The 23,072-nt window shown below is 40.8% G+C and overlaps 1 protein-coding gene across 1 annotated transcript in view; it reads right to left on the bottom strand.

Annotated features, from left to right (window-relative positions):
* Positions 1-23,072, bottom strand: part of BMPER (BMP binding endothelial regulator) — a 239,854-nt gene that overhangs the window by 100,498 nt on the left and 116,284 nt on the right. Inside the window, exons 7-10 of the mRNA XM_004676848.1 lie at positions 15,277-15,376; positions 7,424-7,533; positions 4,295-4,435; positions 2,138-2,242 (exon numbers count right to left, since the gene is read on the bottom strand). Of these exons, the coding sequence (XP_004676905.1) occupies positions 2,138-2,242; positions 4,295-4,435; positions 7,424-7,533; positions 15,277-15,376 (456 nt within the window). The remainder of the gene's footprint in view (positions 1-2,137; positions 2,243-4,294; positions 4,436-7,423; positions 7,534-15,276; positions 15,377-23,072) is intronic.

Genomic DNA, 23,072 nt, shown 5'->3' with positions numbered 1-23,072 from the left:
TCTATTTGGCACAGAGGTCTCCTTTAACTTCTTGTGACTGAAAGCAGTGGAGTATGTAGCCAAAGGAGCCGGCTCCCCACAGGCAGACAGAATGGTGACTCCGGGGGTGGGGCATTTGTTCTCTATCTGAGGGGAGCAGAGCCTACTTAAAGCCAAGACCCCAATAAAATTTAATTCTAGGATCACATCTGTACCTAGCACCTCAGCGGAAATGCCATCTCCCTTCTTCGGAAAAGGAAAGTGAGGCTGCCAATTCTACTGAATTGGACAGAAATAAGTCAGGCCAGAGCCATGGAGGCAGGACCGCGTTAAGAGGCAGATTGGCCCTGGGGTCTGGCTGAGCTGTCACCCCTCTCTGAGGTAGCCTGGTGTTAAATGGTGTTAATCCAGTGATATAGAGAACGTCTCATACTAGTCATGCCAAGATGACTGTACATAACCTCCTGCCCCACTGAAACCCTCACAGCCCCTCACAAAAAGCACACCCTTGCCTCACCCTTGACTCTGGAATGTTGCCAGGGAGTGCTCAGGAAATGCAGCCCTAAAATCCTTCCTTAACAGATACACACACTTCTGAAAAGAAAGGAGTGTAGTATCCAGGAAAGAATACAGCTTCTTCTATGTATTTTTTTTTTGTTGTTTAATTTCCCTAAACAATGCAGGGAAGGGAAAGTCCATTTTTAACTGTATTTCTGCAGTAGAACTAAGTTATCTTCGTAAGTGCTTATGCTGGCCCCTGAGGAGGGAAAGTGTAGACTGGAGGAATGGCTGGAAATATGCCTAGAAAAAGAAAAGTGGCCCCTGAGGCAGGAGCTGGGCACCAGCAGGCTCTGACAAGACTGGGGGAGAAGTGTGTGTGGCGAGGCTTCTGCAGGGAGAGATGGAGGCTTCTGGCCCAAATAGGGTCCACAAAGAAGAAATGCTAACAAGACCCTGCGACAGGAGGAGCCCTGACCTCCTCACAGCAAGCGACAATGCAAACCGTCAAGCAGCCCAGTGGCAAGACTCAAGTGAGGCTGGAAACTCCACACGGCCTGCTGAGGCTGGTTACTTGAGCCACCAGGTTGGCACTGCGTCCTGTTTTTGTCTTGTAGAATAAGGAAGCCCATTATTACTAACATGTGCTGCAAGAGTTCATTAGCAGTGAGGGTTCCCCCAGGACTGGCATCAATGATGTGATCCCACTTTTCCCAATGAATATTTATAAGCAGCCAGTGTTCAAGTCTACTTATTGTATCTCCTTTTTTTTTTTTTTTCTTTTATGGGAGGTTTTCAGTTTTATGTCTGAGGCTTTTTAAAGCAAGACTAATTAGGGATTTTTTTTTTCTCCTTTTCTTCCCTCCCCCCTTTATTCAGTTGTGCAATAGCAACAGCTGTTGTTTTTTTGTGCCTCATTTGGCACTCAAGTAAAAACAGCAACTTTTTGTTTATAATAATAACAGATGTGAATAAAATTAAAAGCTGTCTATAACAGAAACGGGAGGACATGTCCTGAATATATGGATATATTTTCCCATTCACAGGAAGGTATTGAATAGGTTTGACATTTTCCCAAAACTCATAAAACCTTGAAAGGTTTCAAGTTGCTGAGGTGAATTCAATGAAACTCATGCTTCAGAAGATAATGGTTGCTTTATTCAATGCACTGGAACTATGGTTTCTGAAAAGAGATATTTCCATAAGGACGCTATTTCCATTTGGAGCTACGATGGGCCAGTGCCGGAGAGGGGAAAACATAAAAATGTAAAGAGGTTGGGGGTTTGCTCCCAGGCAGGAGAAATCCCTTGGGGAGTGTATTAATAAGCAACCACATACTACTTTGGATGGCAAATAGGAAGAAAATTCTGATTTGAGAAGACAGGGAGAAAAAAGAGGAAAATTCAAAAGATGGTGATAGTGTTCAGCAGAATGCCCAGCAAAAGAAACAAGAGAGCAGACCAAACAGATTCAGACATGAAAACAAAGAATTGGGAAAAGTCAGTAAGAAATAAGAGTGTGAGACACATTCAAAGTGCCTTTCACCTAAATCAAGGTGGGAACTGACCTAGGGATGTGGACTGTGTCTCAGAGACGGTGTGTGAGCGTGCCACGCATGGCTTCCCGAGGCCAGGAGACACAGGCTGGACCCCACACCTACCTGTGGGCAGCTGCTGACAGGAACACACTGCTTCTTCCGACACTCCGTCCTGCCTTTCACACAAGCACAGATGGAGCAGTTAACGGAGGGCCACATCTCTCCATCCTGCATGAGAGAGCACAGGGCGCTGCTGTCAGCTGCAGGCTGGTAGGAGCTAAGCCAACAACCTGGGACTTTTTTTGGCAAGACCAACATTTCTTTTTTTTTAAGGATTTGTTTATTTATGCATACAGAGCTGAGGTACAGGTCGGAAGTGCAGGGTAGGTGAGAGGATTCACCAGAGACAGAGTTGGGAGCAGGACAGGCAGATCTGATGAAGTACACAGCCGAGGGGAGCAGCAGCCGGGTCAGGAGAGGTCTGCTGCGCCATGTGGGTCACCTCTGGAGCCGGGGAGCAAACTTACACTGAAGCAGCTGCTGCTAGATTGCAGTGCTGCGCTTTAACCAGCTGTGCCAGAAACAAAGGCCATGGACCAACATTTCTTACCCTGAGTGAATGATACCTTCACAAGACAAAATTACACCACAGGGTCTATCTACACCTATTAAGTTAAGAGAACAATTAGATTGCAGCATTTATGTGAATACATATGTATGTATGTGCACAAACCTGTGTGCACGTGCATGTTCTGTCCCTCAGGATTAAAATAAATGCTTGTGCATATAGTCAAATCACATTTGTATCTTGTTCCTCAAGCACTATTCAGCTCATTTCACTCTGGGAGACAACTGTCCAGAGTTGGTTAGTTTATTCCCTACTGTGTTGTGATTCTAGACCACACAGGACATGAACACGCAAAGAGCAGAGTCTAATTTCAATGACCCCCACTGCTCAGACGCCGGATGGGCAGGCCCTCTGACAATGTGCAGCCCAGACAGAATACGCCTCGAGCGGCTCATCCTACATCCCTGCCTGAGAGACTCTTCTCCCCAAAGGCTAGCACTTTGCGACACGTTTGCTAGCCCAGAAAGGGCTTGTCGGAGGAATGTCTTTGACTCACTGCATTCTTAATCTACAATTGCCAAAAGTCCAGCCACAAGAAGCCCTGTGCCTTTGTAACTTGCAGGAATTTGTGGAAAAAGTGGTAACAGGCAACAGAGTTGGCCCTGAAAACAAAACAAGGATTCCTTCCTGGGATCCAAAGAGCAGATTTTGTTAAGAACAGAGAAACAAACAGATCTTTGAGGACAACTCCTCCACTTCCTCTTCGTTCTCACTTTTGAAGTACTTTAAAGACTGCTTGCTCTCTAGTGCCTTTTGTTTCTCAGGAGAAAGACTAACTGAACTGTTTTAAAGAACACCTGGTAGCCCCAAGTTCTCTTGGTACACATTCCTAGGACATGGTGCTTCAAAGGACACTTTGGAAATTGGTTTATGCTCATTTACATAAAGGAGACTGTTTACAAGGAGACCTGAAAGCATTTTGCAACCAATGCTGTCAAGACTGGATTCAGGGCTGATCTGTAGACAGAGGTTGACTTCATGTGATGGAGATACACATGGCAGAATTTCCTACTCGGACCATCAAAAAGAAGTGAACAGAGGAAAAAAAAAAAAAAAACAACCTGTGAAGCACAGCTGGATGTAGGCATCAGGGACCAACAGCCAAGCCCGCTGGTTTAATGGGGCAGGTCACTCACACCTTCACTCAATGCTGTGCCCCCCACGGGTGCCACAAATACCCTCCCCTCATCACCTTCCAAACAGGATGATCCAATCCTTTTTGAAAAGCAACTTTGCATAAAGTTAGGGGGTAAAAAGAGACCATAAACTCTTCAGGACCTGAAGGAGGAGCACTGAGCACCTCTGACTTAATGAGATGCTTCTGGCACCCCTGTTCCCACAGCCCCTCCAGAAGGGACCATGTTCAACTGCCACTTGACGACTGGGTGGTCACATTGGGGAAGGTAATACTGCTTCACAGGCTTAAACTGTTTTGTGAAGCAAAACTGAGGCCAAAGAAAAAACATTTTTCAAACAGTTGCTTTTTTATCCCACATACGCCTGTTTCCAAATATGTCTGTGTCTATGATATTGTGATAGAAATAATGTACACCTACATGTGTACATTTTATATATAAGACATGGAATAACCCAATTGGCATCTTTTCTGGAGCATTCTGAAAAACAGTAGTTTCTATGAGCTCATGACATACCCGGAAAATCTTGTTGCCAAACTTGCACACTCTGACGTTCTCTGGAGGCACGCGTAAGAGGCACTCTTCACAACAAGCAGCCTCGCCTCTGTCACAGCTGCCAGCGTGGACACACTTCTTCTTACACACAACAGTAGAGTCCTGGGAGGGGGGGGCGAAGGCAAGCTAGAAATTAAAATTGAGTTCTGCCTTTAACAAACACGCTACCTGACCTCCCTTTAGCCACCCACAAGTAAGTGCTTTCTAACAGACTGCAGACGTTACATTCTCTGTGGTTGCAGTCAGTATCTCTCGGGTCTCATCTTTGACTGGAAGCTACCTTTTATAAATTCCATGTAAAGACAGGAGATCTTTGATCATGTAGTAAATTAACAACTAGAATTCTAGCTCAAGGTGAATCATTTTAGCATGTTCTATGTTCTCAAAGGAGCTAAGCCAGCATTTTTAAAGTCAGGCCTGGCTTCTAGGATTCTGCAGTAAATAGGGACCCCCACAGGCTTCTCAACCTTTGAGGATGACAAGTTTAAGCCTGTCAATTAAAGGGTATGGCTTGATTTATAATATGCCATTCCACATTAATGAAAGTGAATAAACACATGAATATTCATTCTACATGAATAAAATCACCAAGTAAATGGTGATTCAATAAGCCACAGAAGGAAGGTTCAGAGAAGCTTAAGAAAAGAGCTAGCAGCAGCCAATAAACTTTACCTAGAGTAGGTTGCCAGCTGTAAAAATAACAAAAGACGTTGAGAGAAAGAAGTGGCACAGGATAGATTATAATTCCCCAAAAGTGTAAAATTAATGGGAGATTGAAGGCAGAGAAACGAAGCCAAACCACTTTCCAAGACATGGACCCTATTAGCAAGTTTTCAGGGAGCATTAGATGCAAACATAAGTCAACATATATAACTTGTGTATTTTCTATGTTAACCTCTGACTTCAAGAGGTACTTCCAGTACCATCTATTATACTAAATGAAGGGTGCAAACGATAGACTTAGCTATCTCATTAATATGACCATGAGCTTATCTTTCCTCTCCTTCCCTATAGTGGATAGGATTTAGACTTGAACAAGACCAGGATAGCATGCCAATTCATTTTATTAGGTGTTTTATCATGAGCAAATTTATCTCTCTGACTCTCATATTCTCCCTCTTCAAGATGAACATGATAACACCTATTACTGAGTTTCCTGTGCAGTATAAATAAAATATGCAATGTACCTAGCACAGAGCTTGGCATGTAAAAAAAAATGATTATAAATCAACTCCAAAACTGGGAGAAAAATTCACTGTGAAACAGCATGTTTTGATTTACACCTTGTAAAACAAATAATGCATTTTTTTTTCAATAATGCTCTCAAATAACAAATTTTCCTGGTAGATGTCCCAACTTTCATTAAACACACACACTCACACATACACACACACATGCACATAGCACTTGTGAAACTGTGAGCCTGGCACTGACTTAAGCAATGAGAATAGATTTATGATTAGGCCCTGTCCTCAAGGAGCTCAGCGTATGAAGAGAAATAACCAGGTTAACAGAAAAAACTGCCATATAACATAGTAGCAAATATCAAAAGTACAGCTGCAAAGGTAGCAGAGAAGAAGTACTAATATCAAGGTGGATTTGATAAGCCTCTCTGGAGAAGGTGACATCTGAGATAGACTATTGAGGATAAAGAGGAGTTCACTAGTGACAGTATAAGAAGGTGAGTGTGGGAACACTGATGGAGAGGAATTGCCAAGTGGGAGGATACAGAGCTCTGAAAACATATTATGTTCAGAAAAATACTAAACTGTATCTGGTGTGGTATTGGCTGGGGATACTAGAAAGACAGAGAGAAAATAATATTTATTATCCAAAATGATTACAGCCCAATTCTTCAAGCATCCAATTTCCCAAAGATAACTACAAATTTCTATTCTGGTAATGGTCTTTTGGAGGAAAGGTATTAATCACACTTCTCATTGAACACTAGGATTTATTATCTAAATAGCTCTAAAGGAATCCATGAGACCCAAAGCACTGAACATATAACTAATCCCACTGGTGAGATGTCTGACTTTCTTACAATTAGAAATATTAAGTGTTTCATCAAAGATTGGTATCCCCAAGAGGAAGCTATAACCTGTGAAATTCCCAGAGGAGAAGTCGTGAGAATAGGGATGAAGGAAAATGCAAAGAGTGATTATATGATTAGCATAGGATAATGCCAACCATGGGAAAGAGGAAGGAGTCTCAGGAAAGACTCTGGGCTTTTAAAAAATTAGTCTATTTCCCATGCCCAGGAATAAAAATCTCAGCCCTAAGCCAGCCACATAACAAAGTAGTGCATGCCATGTAACACAGCATGCCTTAAGTAATCAGGAACTTCTAAACTGTAATCTCAGTTACTGATTCATAGCTGACATTGAACAAAGCAACTCTCTAGTCTGTTAGCTATTGAAAACAATAACCATCACCACAAAAAATGATTATTTTAAACTATTATCACATAGCCGTTTCTATTAGCTCACTAATCAATGATCTCAAAGTCCATCCTTCATGTGAATGATTCTCTTTTTGGATTCACTGACAGATCACTGCATACATGTAATTTATAAATGTGTGGTGTATATCCCTCTAAAATTCTGGGCCTGTAAGGTTCTTCTGGTTGTTTTTTTTGAGAAAAGTAAGTAATGTTTCAAGTAATAAATCATGAACATACATAAATACTCTCTTCCAAATCTACTAGATTTATCCTTGTGATAAACCATAAATTCACACCTTTTCTTTTCTCTTGAATGTGATAAAAGTGATTTCTATTAGGTGTCAGAGATTAGTCTTAGATAGTGCCAGAGGATACTGCCACATGTATCTATCTAAGTTTAGAAAATTCCTTCAGAGTTACATCTCTCCACTGGAAGATCATTTCTTGTTTAGAGGAGATCACAGGGAGTTACTTGTTGGTCCTCTGCTTGAACTTCCTTGAAATCATAGAATGCTTGAGATTCACAAAATAGTATTAATAATTCTTCCATCGAAAAGAAAATGACATGCCATTATGTCTGGGTATAATGTCAATACTAAATCCCAAAACATTGTCATTATTGGACCAGCCGCTCAAAGCAACCTTACCTTGCAGGTACATGAAGTGCAGTTGTCGTAAAGAAAGGATGATCCGTTGTCATAAACATCACTGCGAAAGAGGCAGCTTCCAAATGGGAGATCAAACACTTTCCTCTGCCCTAGAGGGAAGCAACCATATAGTATAAGCAAGACAGTCATAAATCATGTATTTCCCACTTTGTCAGCAGCAATTACATCTCAAGACTGTTAAACATTCTCACAAGATGAGGTAAACCTGGTGCATATAAAAAGAGCCTGGGATCAGTTATTACCAGGTGATCCCCAGGACTCATTAACATAGAAAATCTTTGTGTAACAGAACTTAATTCCACACTGAGCCTTGTAAATTCAACAAATCTTTATTACATGTCCATCACAATGAACCAAGATGACTAAGATATAGAACAGCTGTCATGGAGATCTCATGAAGAAATAAGCCTACAAAAGACTCTTTCAATAGAGCAATATATTAAGTTCTAGAAAGATGCTAATTATGGGACCAAGGAGAAAGGGAAGTTAGAGATGACTTCTTGGAAGATGTGCTGCCTAAGCTGCATCTTTAAGAACAAGCAACATTATCTACACGGTGGGTATGACAGGGAAGAGGCAGAAGCCAAGATATCCAAAGAAGAATCAATGATAAAAAATTTCAGCTCAAGAAATCACAAGTCTGTTGGCATAAAAGGTGAAACTAATTCAAAGAATGCATAGAGGCAGACTCCAGCTCTACATGTCAAGTATCCAATCTTTCATAGGCTTCACATCTCTGTTGAATTAGTTTGATTTTTTCTGATGGGAACACTTGAACATTGTCTAAAATGACAGAAAAGGCAACCACAAATAAGGAGTAAAATCCAATTTCCAATTTCCTCCTTTCCTTCAATATTTTGAGTTTCTGCTTCCTGAAGCACAAAGCTTATCTAAAGCATAAATAAATAAATAATAAATAAGTAAATAAATAAATTCCTAGCATGTTACTTTAATTTAAGCATCTAGCAAGATGGTGGCAGAATGAAAACCCTGGACCCTGGCCTCTCCTTCTCCACATATTCACAATCAAAATACAACTAAGCAAACAAACCCTGAAATATAAATAGATGATTATTGCATACATGAAGAAAAATAGCATGGAGGAACAGAGTAGGAAAAACTATAACTGCTTAAAGAGTAATACTAAGCCAATACCACCCACAAGAAAGTGCCATGGTTGCCACATGGAGCCTCTCTGTTGTTGTTAACTCAAAAGCACACACCTACCTTCAGGGACATTTAAAACTAAGCACTATACTGGGTACACAAAGTCAGGGTGTAGGACAGATAATACCATAGTAGTAAGCGTGCAAAGTAGTAAGCTAAAACATTGTGAGGAAGAAAGGAGAGACATGACGACATCCCATCACGGGATTTTAAGCTATATTATAAGTTAACAGTAATTAAGATAACATGTTATTGGCATAAAAGTAGACATATATCTAAATGAAATATAATAAAGATCAGAAATATATCCACATATATATCAACAATTGATTCATGAAAAACAAGTCACATCAAACAATGGAAAAAGGAGAGTCTCTTTAACAAATGGTGCTGGGAAAACAGGATGGACACACGTAAAAGGATGACTTTTAATCAAGCTCTAACTCCATGAACAAGAGTAATTTCAAAAGGTATTAAAGATTTAGATATAAGGCCTGCAACAATAAAACATATAGAAGAAAACACTAGCCGTATGTTGGATGACATCAATAATGTTTTTGGAGACTAAGGTTTTTCAGTAAAGGAAATGGAAGAGAAATGAACAATTGGAATTAATTCCAATTGAATAACTTTTACACAATGACAAACATATAAGTGATTAAAAAGGCACCTTACTGAATAGGTTAAAGTATCCACACTAGACACACAACTGACAAGAGGCTCATATACCAGATATGATTTAATGTAAAGAAACAAACAACCTAACTAATAAATTGGCAGCACATCGGAGCAGACAGTTCACCAAAGGAGACATTCTAAAAGCTAAGATATATAGAAAAATGTTCAGCATCACAGCTTTTATTAAGGAAGATATGGTTCAAAGTAGGATGTCATCTCACACCTGACAGAATGGCACATATTAAGAAGATCCCAAAAACAAGAGAAAATGCAACCATATTATACTGGTAGGAATATAAGTTAGTGCAGCCAGTTTTGAAGAGGATCTAAATTTATCTTAAAAAAAAAGAAAAAGCCAGAAATGGAAATGCCATTTGACCCAGCGATTTCACTCTTGGACATCTCCCTAAAGAAATTAAAGTCATCCACTCAAAAAGATCCTATGATCCATTTTTTTTTTTTTTTAGATTTATTTATTTGTGCATACAGAACTGGGGTACAGACCAGAGGCTCAGGGGCGGCGAGAGGTTTCACCATAGACAGAGTGGGGAGCAGAACAGGCAGATCGACCAAGTACACTGCTGAGGGGAGCAGTGGGCGGGTCAGGAGAGGTCTGCCATGCCATGTGGTCACCTCCCTCCAGGGCAGGCGGGGATCGAACTCATGCGGAAGTGGCTTTAGCTTCTCAGTGCTGTGCTTTAACCCGCTGCGCCACCAGGGAGGCTCTGATCCATGATATTTAATGCAGCATTATTTAAAATATTTAAGACATGTAAATAACCTAAAAGCCCACTGGTAGGAATCAGAATTAAGAAGTTGTAATATATTAGGAGGGAGAAGGTCAAGGTCAGTGGAAAGAGCCCAAGGACTACGGCAGCGGTGCACGGGTAAGTTGGTGGTGGGAACTTTACAGAGAAACCATACACTGTACAAAAATGAGGATCATATAATAACCATATTAAACAATTTTTTAAAAAGAAGTCGTGATATACCCACATGATGGAATATTATTCAACATGACAAAATGTTGCCACTTACAGAAAAAATGTAAAGAATTCAAGGGAATTTTGTATAGTAAAGCAAGTCATAATGACAAAGACACATATTGGACTTTACATAGCAGATGCTTTAACAAAGCAAAATATGTGTATAAAAGCTAGTGAACTCTAATAAGTGAAATGAGGCATCTCAGGTTAAGAGAAAAGAGGATAAAAGGTCAGGCGGGCCCTCCCTGGTGGCGCAGTGGGTTAAAGCACAGCACTAAAAAGCTAAAACCACTTCAGCATAAGTTTGATCCCCGCCCCAGAGGTGAGCCACATGGCACAGCAGACCTCTCCTGACCCGCCTGCTGATCCCCTCAGCAGTGTACGTTGTCGATTACTTTGTCAATATGCCTGTTCTGCTCCCCACTCTGTCTCTGGTGAATCCTCTACTGCCCCTGTACCCCAGTTCTATATGCATCAATAAAAAAATCTTTTAAAAAAAAAAAAAAAGGTCAGAAGGGTTTAAGGGGTAATGGTTGGGAATAAAAGAAATATTGATGAATTTGACAACCAGAAATAAAATATTCTTATTTTTTAAAATAAGAGAAAATTATATTATTTTATTAAGTAATAAAATAAGATAAAGAATAAATTAAAATAATTCTAAGTTATATACACAATAGGAAAAAATGTTACTTTGATTATACACTAAGTTAAAAAGCCAAATATTCATTTTCACTCATCTAATTTATATTCATACCCTCTTTCTTCTTGTAAAAAGATTAGAAATAATCTCTACTTTTCAGTAGACGCAGTGACATGCTGAAAATGCCTATAAATACATAATAAATACTGTGTTCTTAGAACTGCTGGAATTACTGTTAGTAGAAGTCAAGAAAACTGATATTTTCCTGAGTCAACCTCACAATTAAATCATTTATTATATGATCAGTTTACATCTCACCACCAGCAGCAAATTTGTTCTTTAAAAGATGATAATGGGCCCTCCCTTGTGGCGCAGCGGGTTAAAGCACAGCACTGAGAAGCTAAAGCCACTTAGGCTTGAGTTCGATTTCCGCCTGCCCCGGAGGTGACCACATGGCGCGGCAGACCTCTCCTGACCCGCCCGCTGCTCCCCTCAGCAGTGTACTTCGTCGATCTGCCTGTTCTGTTCCCCACTCTGTCTCTGGTGAAGCCTCTCACCCTCCGCATCTCTGGCCTGTACCCCAGTTCTATATGAATAAATAAATAAATCTTTCAAAAAAAATTAAAAAAAAAAAAGATGATAATGAGTTATAAATTGGGGTGCCACATATGGACTCCCTGGTGATAGTGGTTATAATTCAGGCCTTACTTCCCTCATAAAGTGGCGTATTATACACACACACACACACACACCACATACATATACACCACACATACATATACATCCAAAGTCTATCTCATGGTTACACAAAAATTAACACAATGACTGTATTTAAACCAAGCAAGTATTAATACTCCCAAGTAAGAGTGTGTGTGTGTGTGTATGTGTGTGTGTGTGTTGAAGTTTCTGAGAATTGAAAGACTAAAAGATTACCTGCAAAATTCAAAACTTCATCTTTTGTTTAGTTTTTCATCTAGGGAATCCCCAAAGTTTTATCCTAAAGCATCAGAATTTTTACACAGACCAAAACACATAGATTTGCCCCACTGCATCAAGATCGCTTCTGGTACAAATATACCTGTTTTAGAACAGTTTAGTATAAGAAACATCATTTATGACAAAAATGATGAAGTTATCTTTTACTACTTTAAACACGCCCCTCTATTTCAATCCATGAAAGATATATTCCTATTCTTTAATAAATTAAAAATAGCTCTGCTTCAATTAAACAATTTTTGAAAATTGTGATAACCTAGGTAGCTGTTTTTCCTATATTTATCTGCATGTGATTCATGTATTTTGTAATGTGCTGAAATCCTTTTTGGTGAAAGGCAGGATGTGAGTGAATATATAGATGCTGTTCAACTTCCTTCCCCACCAACCAAAATACATCTTCCTTGAGGCTGAGCTCCATATTGTCTCTCCTGTGGCTTTCTTGTGGAGTGAACAGCCCCCTCCATGTACCCATCAGCTGTTGTTCATACTGCAGTGATAATGATAATATTGTTGCATGGAGTGGATGAATGAATCCTGGCTCAATGGATTGCTCAACAGAAGGACTCTTCAAAGGACCTTATACCCCTGAACAAATGTGACTAATGGCTTAAGGGATCCCTCAATCAATGTAAATTTTACCTAAATATAAGTCTGGCACTCAATGAACCCCACTAGTAGGGGGCAGATGACCAGCACGATCATTACTAGTGGCTGGCTGTGTCATTCTGAGAGCTGCACTGGGTGGTCTGTGTACACTGAGCTCTGATGAGTTTCTTCACTGAAAGTGGGAAAAGAACGTTCTATTCCAGAAGGCAGAGGAATGCCACATGAATGATCCTGGCTGAAGGAAATCTGAACAGCAGATCAGTGGCCAACTGGTCAAAAATCAAATTAAGTCTATGACTTCAGTGAATAGAAAGCATTCTACTATTTTTTTTTTCCCTATCTGCTATGTGTGTTTGGGAATGGATGGGGATGTTTCTTTTTACCTCCAAAAATTATAAAATCCTGTCTTTATCCTAGTCACTATGAACCAAGTAAGATGAAACATTCACGACTAGTTCAGTGATTTCATATGCAGCCTGACTTAAGCCATTTGCACTATTCTGCTGGGGTTTGACCCAAACAATAAAGGGCTAGTTGGGGAGAATTATGGTTTTCAGGTTTTCTATGATTTGCTTTCCTTTCATCTCCTGTCTTAGGATCACAAATGAACAGAGAAATATGCACTTAGCACAATATTCATTGTTTTGTATAAGAAGCTTCTGAGTTGACTCAGCATATCCATAGTGCAGCTTCAAGTATTAATAAAACTTATTTATCTTTGAGGCCAGGCCTGAAAGTCACCTCCTCTATGATGGTTCTACCACTCGGGTGGAAAACTACTTCTACCATTACCCAGAGTGTGATCATTTCTATCACAAGGGAATGGAAGAACTTTATTCCAGAGACACAAGCAAACACATCAGAGGAAACATCATTAGCTTAAACCATCCTTTCTTCTTATAATAAGATTTCATATTTACTTTCAAAGTGTATGCATGCATGTGTGTGTGTGTGTAATATGTGTGTGCTCGAGTACATGTAGAAGAAGGCAAAGCTATGTCAGCGGTAGCAGCAGACTCCTTCAAAGAGAAGAAAACTTCCTTCGTTTAACAAGATGTCTTTACTTGCCAGTTTGGTGGAAAAGTCTGCCTGTGACAGACTGGGAGTGAGAAAAATAAGTCAATGGCATGTCTTGGATTTGGGAGAAACAAGTTATAAAAGAAAGAGGACAAACGTCCAGTAAAGGGAGGCATATTAGGAGACAGGAGCCAGAATAAAAGAGACAGTCAGTGAACTCTGCCAAAAAGAAAAATAGCTAAGCCCTTTCAAGAAGAAATGAGCTTAATCTTTTTCTTTTTTTTAAGTTATTTGCCATGTTCTCTGCTATCACCTTCATTATCCAAATCCATGAGTAAAATCTATTTTGTAAGGGTTGATTCAATAGCACTGTATGATACAAAAAGACTAGAGGAGGTGATGGTTGCCAAAAGGACAAAATATATTAATAAATAAATAAATAAGAGACAGTAGAAGCAGGGTGGGGGCCGGGGGGCACAGGGTGTGGGGACCAGAGAGAGAGACTGCAGAAGCAGAAACACAAAGTCATCCTTGACTAGGAAAAAAATTGGCTCCCTCATGGGTTCCTGGAGTTGGGATCAGGGGAGACCTGAATGCTGTGCCAAACTAATTTTATTTGAATCTAGTCTGACCTCAACTAGCTCTAGGGCCTAGGGATGATGAGGGAGCAGAGATGTGGGTTACAGACAAAAGCCAAAGAACCTCATGCTCTAGAGACTCCCTTTCTGGGTGGTCTCCTTTCAGTCCACAACACGCACTCTGCCTCCAAGTCACCAGGGAAACTGAGATGCAGCAGGTGAGAGCATGGACTTAGGAACCACACCAGGTGTTCGGGTATCAACTCCAAAGCTCACCAGCTGGGCCACCTTTTAATGATCTACTTCCCTTTTAGTAATAAAAAGAACAACAGCACCTGTATCACACAGCAGTGTTGCAGGATGTATTTAATACATGAGTCACAGCTCAGTGGAGATTAAATGAGAAAAAAACATATCAAATGCTTTGCATGATGCCAAATACATATCAAATGCCCAACATGGAACAGCTAAAGGTAAAGGATGGAAACTGGAAAACTGGACTCTTGGTGGTGGTCATAATGTAATATATGCAGATGCTGGATTATGTGATATTCCTGAAAGCTACATAATGTTATAAACCAATATTACCTCAATAAAACTTTTAAAAATATTTTGAACTATTATGAGGCCTTAATGATGGCAGCACGTTCATTAAATTATTCAACTGCCTTTTTAAAAAATAAAAGAATATAGTTACTATTCCTTTTTTTAGCTGTTATTCATTATTCCTTCCAAGCTCTCTTATTTGAGGAATCCTATTATCCTCCTGTAGCCTTTTGCTTCTAAAAGTATAACTGGTCTAGATTCTTCCATGTGTTATTCCAGAGGCCTCTAAAGTACATGCTTACTAATCATCATACTCCTAATTAGAGATATTTTCTAAAATAGCATCCTCCCTAAAAGGGGATAGGGGAGGAGAATGTCTGATGAACCAGGTTTATAGATACAAGGAGAAACAAAAGAGAAGAAACTGCTGTGCAGGCCCGTGAAGGTGCCAAACACCATACACACCTCACACTCCCATCACTAGGCACAGTTACTGCTAACAAGCCATGAAATATGACTACTTAGGAACCCTGAAATAACCATGAGAACAAACACTCTTAGCAAGAATTCTGGGAATAGATGGCAATGTTCTTCAACCTGAAAATAGTCACTCACCCAAGCATCTGGGGCAGCACTGTCCTGGGGGGATGTGGCTAAGGTGCTGGGGACAGGAGAGAGTGGGACAGACTTCTCTCACGCACTGTGTCCTGCCTCCCTGAAGAAAAGAGAGAAAAGGCACATTTAGAAAAGTAAGTGCATATATATTGTGTAATCAAGATATCTGGAACAAACCTACAGCCTTCTCTGATATTAGGTCCTTGGGCTTACTGCTCGAGTCCAAATGATTTCTCCCAAGAATGTTTTATCTTTCCTGTAGGCCCTGTAGATGAACTATCCCTGCAAAAAGACAGCTCCTACCCAAAAGACACAAAAACACTGATTCAAAAGATACCTGCACCCCCATGTTTATTGCTGCCTTATTTACAATCGGAAAGATGTGGAATCAACCCAAATGCCCAAAAGTAGATGATTGGTACATATTAAAAAGATGTGGTACATATACACAATGGAATATTACTCAGCAATCAAAAAAGATAAACACATGCCTTTTTCAGAAACATGGATGGACCTGGAAGGGATCATGCTTAGTGAAATAAGCCAGAAAGAAAAGGAAAAATACTGGATGGTTTCACTCATAGCAGGAATATAAAGGACCGGGGGAGGGGGAATGATAATAATAATGAACAACTACATACCAGAGACATTTTACCGGGGTGGAGTGGGGAATGGTATCAAAAATGATGGGGAAAGGGGTAAGTGTACTGGACTATGGTGATGGCACACAGGTGAATTGGTGATGGGAAGCCCACGGGGATTACAACTAAGATGGAAAAAGGCACAAAATGATGTAAAAATAAACTATTATTTAAAAAGAGAGAGAGCTCTTAAAAAAGGTCACAACATCCCCTCTCCCCGCCCTCCACCATTTTCTTATTTTTTTTCTACACAAGACTAATCAACTGTCTCATTTTCCTTGGGCATTGAAATTTTCAGAACTAAAATCAGGGAAATCTCAAGCAAACCAAGATAAATCGGCCTCCCATTCCAACCCCCTTGTAAGCAAAAGAACTCTCTGGGTGTTAACAATCCCTCCTCTTTCAGATCCCCTCTTGCTACAGGTATCATTGTGCAGAAAGTTGCCTCTTCCTCCAGGAATGCTTCTCTTCCTGCCTCAGCTTAAAAGTGTTGCTAGGATGGTTTGATACAGATTGGATTAGATGAACCAGTTAATTTGCTAAAAATGGATACACTAAGAGTCATTTCATTGAATTCATAAAACTGATCAAATGTGTTTTCAATCATTAAATAGAGAGTGCATACCAGTTGATAAGTGTTTATAGAACCCCTGAACTCTTCCCCACTCTCTCCAAACTTGACCTATTCTTCAACACACAGTACCATTAACGCCCGTTCCTTCCTTCTTTACCTCAGCAGTGACCTCCCTCCCCCAGTCTCCAACCAATGATGGGAGTCTTTCCCCTCTTTAGAATGGCTTCTGCTCTTCTATCCACTCACAGAAGTGTGCCTGTTTTTGTAACCTTAGCAAGTTGTAACTGAATCTTCAAAAAGATGCAACAGGGGAAAAAAAGTGTTTTCCAGTCAACTTACATACAACAGCTTTCTTTGCAAGGTTGTTGTAAAAACTATCCTGCGTCACAGGAATTGCTATACAATTAGTTGATAGAAAATTGATAGAAAATTAGTGAAATTGGTGAATAGGTCACTAGGCAAATGAAATGTCAATCAATTGAGGTTTCTGGAATTTGAACTAGAAACCAAATTAATAGATGGCAGGTACCCATTGTATCAAGCCAGTAAATTCTGCCTAAACAGGCCCAGATCTGAGGAACTCAGCCCTCTAAGAGCAGCTGGCTTCCCAGGGGAGAGATGCTCTCAGGCATTTCCCCACATCTTCCTCACTCTTTCTGCACCAATAGACATCATGGTCAGGGTCACATTCATTCCCACCCTCCTCTCCCATCCTCCTCACTGTTGTTGAATTTTGTCTTAGCTTTCCCTTCCTTTTCTAGACATTTTTATTCTTCCAGTTTATTTTTTTGATAGGATGGGTGAAATGGAGCATTATGTCTTTGTAAATATTTATTACTTTTAGCTGCTTTAATTTTGAATCTTTCTCCCAAAAAGAAAACATACAAAAATACCACAAAGAGCTCTTCTGTTGTTTTGACATTAGTTCCAGATCAGCAAGCATCTTTTAAATCTCCTAAGAATCCCTGGCTGTCTTCAGTGAGAGTTTTCACTCAGCTCTGCATGATCCTGAAGTCAGGAGCTTTTCATCAGATTTGAGGGGTAGAGTACCTGAGTATTAGGTCAGACACTGAATCCGCCACAGCTTATACATAAACCAGCAGTCCAATCTGGAGGGTGGACAGAAGGCCGCCCACAGCTTTTAATTTCAAAGATATTCATCTGCAAGCAGCTTCTAAAACCTTGAAACCTCCAGCCACATGAGGTTGCCTGTGTGTTGGCTTCTCCTAGGTGCACAGAGAACATATTCTTTTCATCGATATTCTCTGTTCTTGTTGGATCAGCATCTATTTTTCAAGCATATTTTAAAATTAAAATTAAAAAAAAATATTGCATAATTGCATAGGAGTTAACGTGTCCAACACTTTGGAAAGCTGGCAACCGATTATGTGTACTTCAGTAATTTTCCTTACACTAAGGTCAAGGAGCGAATTTTGCATACATAATACAACTGCAGTGTGCCTTTCCCAAGGGTCCCTTAAAGTAACTTGAACTCCAATCTGGGTTTGCTGGTTTAGTCAAGTTTTATTTTGTTTGGGTTGCAATATTGTGGCATAGCCCAAGTCCTGAGGCTGCATTCCAATTAATGCCTCCAAAGAAAGTCCCAGGTCCTTTCGGCTCACAACCTGCTTCTATGATTTCAACTCAGCAGGGACTCTGCTGAAACTATAAGCTATGGCCATGTTGTAAACTAAGCAAGTTAAAATAGCAGAAGTAAACATTTGTTTCTAAATATGCGCTCATTCCTACTGTTACCACACTAACTTGGGCTCTATCAGATATTACAATCACTTTCTAACTGGTCTCTTTGCCTCAACTCTCTTTCACTAATCCACCTTGGAAGGTTCAGTATGCCCAGGACTTTTTGCCAGCATCCATCCATCATGACATTATTTGATCAAATATTTATTTAAGGCCTACCATATGCCACAGCTACAGCAGTGAATGTAACATACAAAATTATTCCCTTTATGGCACTTATGTTACCATGAGCTTGCCTCCATCCTGCTAAGGTGAAGAACAACTCACCATTGCGTTCAGAACAAAGTTCAACCTTGAGGTTAAAAATCACTGAAGAAATGACTATGTGCTCACTAAAATCTGTTTTCCTAAGACAGAAACACTACATTTCCCAGACTCCCAGGTCCACATGATTAAATTGTGACCATTGACAGGAGGTGGAAGTAAAGCACCTATCTCCAGGTCTGACCTGTAAAAGTCTCGCATGCACAGTGTTCCACTCTCCTCCTCTCCCTAACGAAGAACCAGCTGAATGCACGGGACATCAAAAACTTGGCCCAAACAAAAGAACCTGATACCATAAGGAACTCTACCCACCAAACACCAGCATCGAACTATCAAATCCTGAACGCCAATGCAGAAAGAGGATTTCAGTTTTTTATCACTGTCATCCTCTAACACATCTTACACTTTCCAACTTCTAACACATCTTACAATTTCCAACTTCTTTATACAAACCTCTTTCCCCTTCTCCCCCTGTCACTGGTGCCTATTAAAATCCTGTTTCGGGCCCTCCCTGGTGGCGCAGCGGGTTAAAGCACAGCACTAAGAAGCTTAAGTCACTTCCGCATGAGTTCAATCCCCGCCTGCCCCGAGGTGACCACATGGCGTAGCAGACCTCTCCTGACCCGCCCGCTGCCCCCGTCAGCAGTGTACTACGTCGATCTGCCTGTTCTGCTCCCCACTCTGTCTCTGGTGAGTCCTCTCACCCTCCGCATCTCTGGCCTGTACCCCAGTTCTGTATGAATAAATAAATAAATAAATCTTTTAAAAAAAAATCCTGTTTCATTTTGAATCAATTACAAATTGGCTCAAAAATCTCACCGAAGAAAATTATGTCCTTAGCCATCGTGTGCAAAGCCTTCCTGGCCCCTTCACTTCCCAAAAATCTCCCCTAACTTTCCATATTTCTTCTCGTAGCTTTACTCCTATATTTTTGACATATACATAAGAGTTCAGTCCTGCAAAATAAGAATGGCACCGTCTTCTCTAAGGTAGACTTGATGGATACAGGAACCAGTCCTTTGAGCTTAAGGAAATACCTCTAGAACAGTTTGCTAAGTTGAAATATAAGCCATCAGAAGCAATGAGCTCTAAAACCTAGATGAACTTTGCAAACAACTTTAAATATAAGATGCCGGAGCAAGGCCACAGTTTGGGGCTGTCTGACTTACTTACCTTTGTATTTCCTTGGATTTTGTACATTTTAGGTGCTAAAAGTTTGTGGCAGGAATAGTTAATCAAGTTGAAAAGCTGGGAGGACTGCTGAGATTCTGTGTATTTTGCTAAATGTTTGGAAAATATTTTAATTTTTTAAAAAGATTTATTAATTTATGCATTCAGAACTGGGGTACAAGCCAGAGGTGCAGGGGTGGTGAGAGGATTCACCAGAGTGGGGAGCAGAACAGGCTAATCCGAGTACATTGCTGAGGGGAGCAGCAGGGCAGGTCAGAAGAGGTCTGCCGTGCCATGTGGGTCACCTCCAGGGCCGGGAATCGAACTCGCTCTGCAGCTAGCTTACAGTGCTGCATCCTGACCAACTGTGCCACCAGGGAAGGCCAAATCTTTTAATTTTTACTCTTCACATGTACACCCTCTACCAATTCTTTTTCTTTCCCCTCCCTATTAAAGCCTGTACTCCAAGTCAGAAAGTATTGGATGTGAGGGAACTCACATCCTTTCACTAGTACAAGATTTATTCCTACTATATTCTGCCTGTGTATGTTTTCTGGTGTATGTATACTAGCCGGATACAAAATCAATCAACGAAAATCAGTGGCATTTCCACATGCAAACATTTTATCAGAAGAAAGGAAAATAAGGATTACAATCCTACTCACAATCACACCCAAAAACTTAATGAAAGAGGTGAAGGACCTGCCACTTTACTATGGAATGTATTGAAAAGTATAAAACTCTGGTGAAGGGGAATTTCTTAAAGGTTAAAATACCTAAGGAATGAATGACAATCCTCTCATGCATTCAACAAAGAAAGAAATGCTAGCAACTTCCATACTGCTTGTACATTAGGGTTTAATGTCCTTTGCGTTGGAAAGGCAAGTTTATACTTAAACTATCCTTTTTTAATTACCTATCTAAGCATTTTTCCCAAGGAGCTGGTCTAAAAAAAAATAAAAGGCCTGGAATTTGTCCCAAGTCTATTTGCTGTCCCCTTATTTTCATTTTGCCCAATTCAGTCAAGCACACAAGCTGTGTGTCAAGGTTTACCCTCAAGTAGCAGTTTTGCTACAAAATAAAAATCTATCTTCCTGAATATAGTGATGAGTGCAAGATGATAAAACCACAGCCATGTGCCTGCAGGGTGATTCTCCCACTCCTGCGTACTGCTGAGAACAGGGGCCTGAGAGCCATCCTGGACCATGTGACAGGGCACTGAGCCCTTGACGAGGACACAGAGCCTGGCCCCCAACAGGAGACAGAGGAATGCAAAGCTCACCCCTGGCAACCAATCAGTCACACTTGCTCACATTCTAGAACATTTATTTCCTCAATAATTAGTTCCTCGTAAAGAATGAAGCTCACCATTGACACTAGATGAAAATGGTTAGAAGGGGAGCGAGAAACTGGAGGATTTAATGTTGGGGAGAAATACATCTTGAGTGCATGACTCTGTGTGGCCCATAATTCTTAAGTGTCAACAATCACGGGTGCAAAGCTGATTTGTGAGTGGAGCGCCTACTCAGTTACAAATTGGGTCAAAAAGAAAATCATGTCCTTAACCATGCTTCTTTTTGGCCTGAAACTTTATTTTGGTAAAGTTTCAGAATATGACAGTAATCTCCAGGGGTAAAAGTCTTAGTACTTGGCGTCCCCTATTCTTGGCTAGTGTGAAAGAGGAAGCCAAAGTAGGCACAGGGCAACAGTGAGCTGATGGGGTAAGGAAGCAGTAGGGGAGCCAGGACACCCCAACTGTGATGGGGGTGGGAGACACATACACTTTACACATGTTTATATCCCTGTGGTATAATTTGTGCATGGATATTTTTAAGATTTACCCACTCTGCCAGTTTTTTTGTTGTTGTTGTTGTCGTCTTTTTTTCCGATCTTTGAACATTTGACAATTTGGGTCAGATAAGTATGTGAGTCAGTGGGCTGTATAATACTGTATAGGATATTTAGCAGCATCCCTGGCCTCTATCCACTAGATGCCAGTATCACACTTTGCACCCTGGTTATAACAAACAGAAATGTCTTCAGACACTACCAAATGTCCTGGGGGACAATATCACTCTAAATTGAGAGCCCTGCACTAGACCAATGTTTTCTCAAGCCACAGTCCAAGAGCCTGTATTTGAAGTCACTTTCCTCCAATGAATTAGAGACTGCTGTCAAGGGACTGTGACCTACAAAATGCCCTACTATCTATTGTTCATTCCTCTGGTAGCACACTCACTACCGAACAGGTTTCAGGAGGAAGAGTTCTCCTGGAGAGAACCAGGCCCCATCTCACCTGTCTGGTGGCTGGAGGTCACTTTGACTCAGGCTTGTGAGGGAGGAGTCGAGGAGGATGTAATGGATGCGATGAGATGATGGGGTTGAAATTTCCTTCACCAGGTTGTCTGTCCTGAGACCAGGGTGGGCTAACTTATTATCATCTGTGAGCATCCTGGGAACTTCCTAGCCTGACAATTGAAACATTATGGCTCTACATGGACTTTTATTTTGATAAAATAAAACTCAACTTTGATTTTACACAAGGATCATCAAGGATGTGTCAGCAAAGCTTGACCAAGAAATCAGCTCCATTAAATTCTGGAGCAAACAATGAATAGGATCTGACAGAATGAGTGACAAAAATTAGAACCCTTTCGCTTTTCACTCTCTATGAAGAGAACCATAACTGATGTTCTGTCTTGAGAATCAAGTCTGAAACAAATTCCTTTTATTTTTCCCATCAATTAATATTTTTAAGTCCAACAGTCTTGTCTGTATTATTGCTTTCACTGCGTATTGGCTTAAAACAACACATGTTTATTGTCCTACAGTTCTGGAGGTCAGAGGTCTGAGATCAATTTCTCTGGGCTAAAATCAGGATGTGCACAGAGTTGCTGCATTCCTTCTGGAGGCTCGAGGGAAGGATCTGTTTCCTTGCCTTTTCCAGCTGCTAGAGGCTGCCTGTCTTCCTTGGCTCATGGCCCCTTCCTCCACCACCAAAGCCAGTGGTGCAGCCGCTACAAGTCGCTCCCTGACTCCAGTCTTCTGCTTCTCATCACTGCTCTTTCTCTGGCTCTTGCCCTCTTTTTATATGGATTTTTGTTAGCGGTCCCATCCAGATAATGCAGGCTAATGGCTCCATCTACAAATCCTTAACTTGCTCACATCTGCAAAATCTCTTTTGCTGTATAAGATAACAGTCACAGGCCCTCCCTGGTGGCGCAGCGGGTTGAGGCACAGCACTGAGAAGCTAAAGCCACTTCCGCTTGAGTTCGATTCCCGCCTGCCCCAGAGGTGACCACAAGGCGTGGCAGACCTCTCCTGACCCGCCCGCTGCTCCCCTCAGCAGTGTACTTCGTAGATCTGCCTGTTCTGCTCCCCACTCT

This window comes from Condylura cristata, unplaced genomic scaffold (genome assembly GCF_000260355.1).
Source record: "Condylura cristata isolate star-nosed mole 26May11 unplaced genomic scaffold, ConCri1.0 scaffold00005, whole genome shotgun sequence".
Taxonomy (NCBI): Eukaryota; Metazoa; Chordata; class Mammalia; order Eulipotyphla; family Talpidae; genus Condylura; species Condylura cristata.
This window is presented reverse-complemented; position numbering and strand designations above follow the sequence as displayed.